At 32.0% G+C, this 6,446-nt stretch overlaps 1 protein-coding gene across 1 annotated transcript; it reads right to left on the reverse strand.

The window, feature by feature from the left end:
* Nucleotides 1-974: 974 nt before the first annotated feature.
* Nucleotides 975-1,744, reverse strand: LOC131169351 (secreted RxLR effector protein 161-like). The gene is made up of 3 exons (XM_058128571.1): nucleotides 1,411-1,744; nucleotides 1,207-1,321; nucleotides 975-1,014 (listed from the first exon to the last, which is right to left on the reverse strand). Exons 1-3 carry the CDS (start codon nucleotides 1,742-1,744, stop codon nucleotides 975-977), a joined length of 489 nt encoding a protein of 162 aa, XP_057984554.1.
* Nucleotides 1,745-6,446: the final 4,702 nt, after the last annotated feature.

The raw sequence follows: 6,446 nt of genomic DNA on the forward strand, positions 1-6,446 counted from the left end.
ATTTATATGATGTAAATTGACAAATTAGCTATTTCATATGTAATTAATTTGTATATCATGTAAATTATGAATTTATATAATTAGTTTATAAATCATATAAATTAATGAAATTTGAGAATTTTTGTATATAAATTGAGCATGAATGAAAATGTATGGAATTGAATATGCAATTGAAATATATAAATGATATTTGAAATGATGAGATGGTTATGATGAAGATATGAATGAAATTATTGTATGAAAATGTTATTGAAATTTTTAAATAGGTAAATAGTGAAATACGCCAAACGGTATTAGAATAGGGGAAACTCCGTCAGTTTCTCCTTAGAATATAATTGAATTAAAAAAATAATGAGAATAAAGTTATTGAAAATTAAAGTAAGATAAGATAAGGTGCTCCAGCATCGAATGTAGCAAGCCTTGCTCGGCTACACAGTAGACCGGGTAGGGAGTGTTACATTTTAAAAAGGAGAATTGGGGTTTTTGGTTTTGAGAGGAATTTAGATTTCTAAGAGAGTGGAGAATTAATTTGCAGTAGGAAATGAAGGAGTTTTTGAGAGATTGATTGAAATGATATGTAGCAGTTAATAAAAAAAAATTTCAAATTTTGAAACTGTGTTAGTTTATCATGGAGAGCCGAGAATCCCTTTTGGCCAAAACCCAATTTTACCCTTTAAAGTCATAAAAAGTGCTTAACTGTGCTTAGGGGTATATTTGTCAAAATAAATTGTAAAGAGAGCAAAAATACACGTTAGAAAGAAAGTAATTTTAAAATAGGCGCATTTTCTCAAATGTGCACAGAAGCAAAATTAGTTACCTAATTTTGAAACCCAGTTGGCTAAATATTATATAAGTATAAAACTAGACAACTACAGTGAGAAAGTAGTTAACTAAAAACACATATACGCAGAATATAACACTAATAACATATTCAACCAAATTTCACAGCATATTCATATCAAATGTAGCAAGTATCATTCAATAGCTTCACTCATGCCATGTTCCCTTCTAATCCTACAAAAGTTTTCCTCATTTAGTAGTTTTGTAAAAATATCTGCAAGTTGTTGTTCTATAGGAACAAACTCTAACTCAATGTTACCATTTTGAACATGATCTCTAATAAAGTGATGTCCAATTTCTATGTGTTTTGATCTAGAGTGTTGGACTGGATTTTTAATTAGGTTGATGGCACTAGTGTTATCACACCTTATAGGAACATGATCATCCTTTATACCAAAATCTTCTAATTGTTGCTTCATCCACAGAATTTGAGCAACACAACTTCCTACAACAATGTATTCTGCTTCAGCAGTAGAAAGAGCTACAGAAGTTTTTTTTTACTATGCCAAGACACTAAGGCATGAACTAGGAATTGACAAGTACTCGAAGTACTCTTTCTATCTAATCTACTTCCAGCAAAGTCAGAATCACTATATCCAACTAGATCAAATGTGTCGCATTTAGGATACCATAATCCAATTGAGTGTGTACCAATAAGGCATTTGAAAATCCTTTTAATAGCAATTAGATGAGATTCCTTGGGACATGATTGAAACCGAGCAAACAAAAACACACTAAAACGAATGTTGGGTCTAGATGCAGTTAAATATAAAAGTGAGCCAATCATACCTCTAAATAGCTTTTGATCAACATCTTTAACTTTTTCATCCTTTTCCAACTTGATGGTGGAGCTCATAGGAGTTCCAATACTCTTCAAATCATCCACCTTGAATTTCTTTAGCATATCTTTGATGTACTTGGATTGATAAATGAAGATTCCACCATTGAGTTGCTTAATTTATAGTCCAAGGAAAAAGGTAAGTTTACCCATCATGCTTATCTTAAATTCATTTTGCATTATCTTAGAGAAGCTTTTGCATAAAGAAGCATTAGTAGGACCAAAAATAATACCATCAATATAAATTTGAACAATAATCATATCATGTTTGTGTGTCTTTAGTGAAGAGTGTGTTGTCTGCTTTTCCTCTTTGAAAACCATTTTCTAAAAGAAACTTACTAAGCCTCTCATACCAAGCTCTAGGGGTTTGATTCAATCCATATAAGGCTTTAGTGAGTTTATAAACATGATTGGAAAATTCATAGTTTTCAAAACCTAGTGGTTGTTCAACATAAACTTCTTCATCAATATAAACATTCAAGAATGCACTCTTAACATCCATTTGATATAACATAAAATTTTTATAACATGTAAATGTACACAACATTCTAATAGCTTCAATTCTAGCAACAGGAGCAAAAGTCTCATCAAAATCTATACCTTCCTCTTGATTATATCCTTGAGCTACTAATCTAGCCTTATTTCTAATAACATTCCCTTTATCATCCATTTTGTTCCTAAAGACCCACTTAGTACTAATGATAGAATGATTTCTAGGCCTAGGAACAAGTTTCCATAATTTATTTCTCTCAAATTGATTGAGTTCTTCTTGCATAGCAAGAATCCAACTCTCATCACTTTGAGCTTCATCATAAGACTTTGCTTTAAGTTGAGAAACAAATGCAACATTACCAAAGTATTTTCGAAGTTGAGCTTTTGTCATCATCTTTTGTGAAGGGCTATCAATCATTTCCTCCTTTGGATGATCTCTATGATATCTCCATTCTTGAGGTAGGTCATTATGATGTGGTTCATCAATTTGGAGTTCTTCAAAATTGGTAATACTTCTTGATCACCTTCTTGATCTTTCTCATTAGCATTTTCATTGACAACATTATTCCCAATTGCACTTTGGGGCTCATCAATAGCTTGACTTTATTGCTTTTGAGTCTCATCCCTTTTTCCTCCAAAAATTTTACCTAGTTCATCATCATCATAAACAATCTTTCTTTCCAAGAAGTTGTTAGTTTCATAAAATACAACATGAATGGTTTCCTCAACTAACAAATTTCTCTTATTAAAGACTCTATAAGCTTTGCTATGCATTGAATATCCTAGAAAAATACCTTCATTTGATTTTACATAAAACTTTTTGAGGTTATCCTTTTTATTATTCAAAATGTAACACTTATAACCAAATGCACAAAAGTAAGAAATGTTAGGCTTCCTCCCTTTCCATAACTCATAAGAAGTTTTCTTTAAGATTGGCCTAATCATTGCTCTATTCAAGATATAGCAAGTAGTGTTTATGGATTTTGCCCAAAAATATTTTGGAAGATTGTATTCACTAAGCATTGTTCTTGCCATTTCTTATAAAGTTCTATTTTTCCTCTTTACAACTCCATTTTGTTGTGGGGTTCTAGGAGCTGAAAAGTTATGAAAAATGCCATTATTTGAACAAAATTCATCAAAAGATTAGTTTTCAAACTCTCTCCCATGATCACTTCTAATGGAGGAAATGGGTAAGCCTTTTTCACTTTGTACTTTCTTACAAAAAGATGTAAATACACTAAAAGTTTCATCCATGTCCAATAAAATATGTCCATATACACCTAGTATAATCATCTACTATGACCAAAGTATATGCTTTACCACCAAGACTTATAGGTGTAATAGGACCAAACAAATCAAGATGTAATAGCTCAAGAGGTCTAGATGTTGAAACAACATTTTTTGATTTGAAAGAAACTTTGGTTTATTTCCCAAGAGAATAAGGCTTGCAAACATGATCTTTTTCAAAGTTAATTTTTGGCAAACCTTTAACAAGATCATGTCTTAAAAGTTTTGAAATTACATGCATACTAGCATGACCAAGTCTTCTATGCCACAACCAACTATCTTCTTCAAGAGATATAAGACATCTTTCATTTCCATTTTCAATAACATTCAAATCAAGCAAATATACATTTTCACTTCTAGGTGCAATGAATAATGTGTGATCATCAAGCAAACTTCTAATCTCACAATGTGTAGAATTAAAAATAATTTTGTAACCTTTATCACATAGTTGACTTACACTAAGAAGATTGAATTTCAAACCTTCAACTAGTGCAACATCCTTTATACTTGGATTCTTCCTGATAGAGCCACTTCCAATGATGTAAGCTTTGCCTTTGTTACCAAATCCCACATGTCCACCACTTTTCAAGGTAAGGTTTGAGAATTTTTCTTTGTCTCTAGTCATGTGTCTTGAGCAAGCACTATCAGCATACCATTGTTCACATTCTTGCTTACTTCTAATACGTACATGAAATTAATTGACTATTTCTTAGATACCCAAGAAAGTTTGGGTCCTTGGGGGTTAAAGACATTAGGAATTGTTCCTTTAGGAACCCAAATCTTTTTTATCTTTGAGGAACCTTTCCTTATAGGACAATGACTAACCATATGACCATTTTGGTTACAATAGAAGCAAATAACATTTGGTAACGAATGAGAGGAAGCTTTCACAAAGAAATTTTTGTATTTTCCATAGTGCATGAATCCATCATAACCGATACCAGATTTTTAATTTGATAATCTTTGAGAACCAAGTATCAAGAATTTATGTGCCATTAGTGAATTTAGCTAAATTATTTGTCAAAGATTCCACCTTGGTTTCTAGAATCCTGTTTTTCTCAATGAGTTTTTCACAAGCAGTTTTTGAATCTTTTAATTCCTTATTCAACTCATCAAACAAGAGCATTTTATTTTTATAAAACTTATTTTCTTGCTGATCTTAAAGAAGTAATTTCTTTGTTTAAAATAGAACATCTTTTCTTAGAAACTTTGTATTGTTCATACAATTTGGCAAATGCATCTTCATAATCTTCAATACTAAGAGAGTCAGAATTATTTACCTCAGTATTGATTTCTCTTTGTTGAGAGCTTTCTAGTTTATCCTCTTCCAGAGCCATGAAACAAATTTGTGTAACCACCTCGTCACTAGAGTTATCACTTGAGGAGTCATCACTGTCCTTCCAACCAGCAATAAAAGCTTTCTTGCTCTTGTCCTTTGAATTCTTCTTTTTCAGTTTAGGACAATTTGGCTTTATGTGGCTAGGTTTGCTGCATTCAAAGCATTTAATCCCACTTTGATCCTTGCTTGTTTCACCTTTGGGAGAATACTTCTTTAGGAATTTCTTATATTTTGAACTTCCCTTTTTGAATGCTTTCTTGAATCTTCTTACGATCATGGAAATATCATCTTCATCTCTTGAACTATTAGAGCTGTCACTTGAGGCAGCCTTAAAAGCTATAGTTCTCCTTAATTCATCCTCTTGGCTTGATTTCAAGGCAATTCCTCTCTTTGTCTTTTCTTGATCTACATTATTCTTGTTCTTGTCATAAAGCATTTCATGAGCAATAAGAGAACCAATCAGCTCATCATAAGTGAATTTGGAGAAGTCTTTGGTGTCAAAGATCACCATCACTTTTATTTCCCATGATTTAGGTAGTGACCTCAAGATTTTCTTGACTAATTCTTCTTCAGTGAATTCCTTTTCAAGCGCTTTGAGAACATTCACCAAATCAGTAAATATTATGCTAATTTCTAAAATGGTTTCTCCAGGTTTCGTCTCAAATAGTTCATATTCTTGAACAAGCCTATTGGCTTTTGATTCCTTCATTTTATTAGTCCCTTCATATGTGACTTTACATCTATCCCACACTTCTTTTGCAGATGTACAGCCTAAAATATGATTATACTCAGTTACATCAAGTGCACAATTAAGAATATTTAAGGCTTTAGTATTTGAGGAAACTTTCTTCCAATCAAATTCATTATAGTCATCTTCTAGTTTTTCTGTATAACCATCAGCATGCAATTCTAATGGAATTTCAGGACCTTTAACAATTCTTTGCCATGCTTCAATATCAACAGATTGTCTAAAGTGTCTCATCCTAACTTTCCAGAAAGAATAATTAGAATTATTAAACAAAGGTGGTCTAGTGATAGAGTATCCTTCAACAAAAGGTGTAGGGATACCAGCTATGTTAGATGTGCTAGCCATTGTAGGATCTCTCTAAAGTGTTTAAACCTCAAGCAAGAGAGACAAGCTCTGATACCAATTTGTTGTCCCAAAGAAAGTGACCAAAAGAGGGGTGAATTGGACACTTTAGGTAGTTTTTCAGTCCTTGCTCAAGACTTAATGAAAAATTATGGCTTTACACTTCTATGTATATGTATAACTCTGCTTTTAAGATGTAATTTAAGTGATCAAACAAGTTATGCACAAATATCAGCTCATACACAAAATAATAACTTAATATCAAGTGTATCTTTTCACATATAAATCAGAATTTGCAGGTTTAATTGTCCAAGCTCAATTTTAACTCAACAAAACAAATTCTCAGCACATTTAATATATAATCAGAGAAACAAAGTACTGAAAATTAAAGAGTTAAAGGAAGAAAAGAATCAAACACAATGTTTATAGTGGTTCGGCTCTCTTAGCCTACATCCACTCTTCCCAAAGTCCCACTTTGAGAGTCACTCCACTATTTGATCTTTTTCAACAGGCAAAATTCAAAGCCTTTACAATCTCAGTAAGCTTCCCAGGTGCTTAAG

The sequence above is a fragment of the Hevea brasiliensis genome, chromosome 10 (assembly GCF_030052815.1).
Source record: "Hevea brasiliensis isolate MT/VB/25A 57/8 chromosome 10, ASM3005281v1, whole genome shotgun sequence".
Taxonomy (NCBI): Eukaryota; Viridiplantae; Streptophyta; class Magnoliopsida; order Malpighiales; family Euphorbiaceae; genus Hevea; species Hevea brasiliensis.

What these genes read in the sequence shown, in the direction of transcription:
- LOC131169351 (XM_058128571.1), bottom strand. Translation starts at nt 1,744, where the DNA reads ATGCTAAAGAAATTCAAGGTGGATGATTTGAAGAGTATTGGAACTCCT. An exon ending in TGATTCTGACTTTGCTGGAA is followed by an intron (nt 1,322 to 1,410) that starts GTAGATTAGATA and finishes AAACTTCTGTAG; the next exon opens with CTCTTTCTACTGCTGAAGCA. An exon ending in GATGATCATGTTCCTATAAG is followed by an intron (nt 1,015 to 1,206) that starts GTGTGATAACAC and finishes AAACTTTTGTAG; the next exon opens with GATTAGAAGGGAACATGGCA.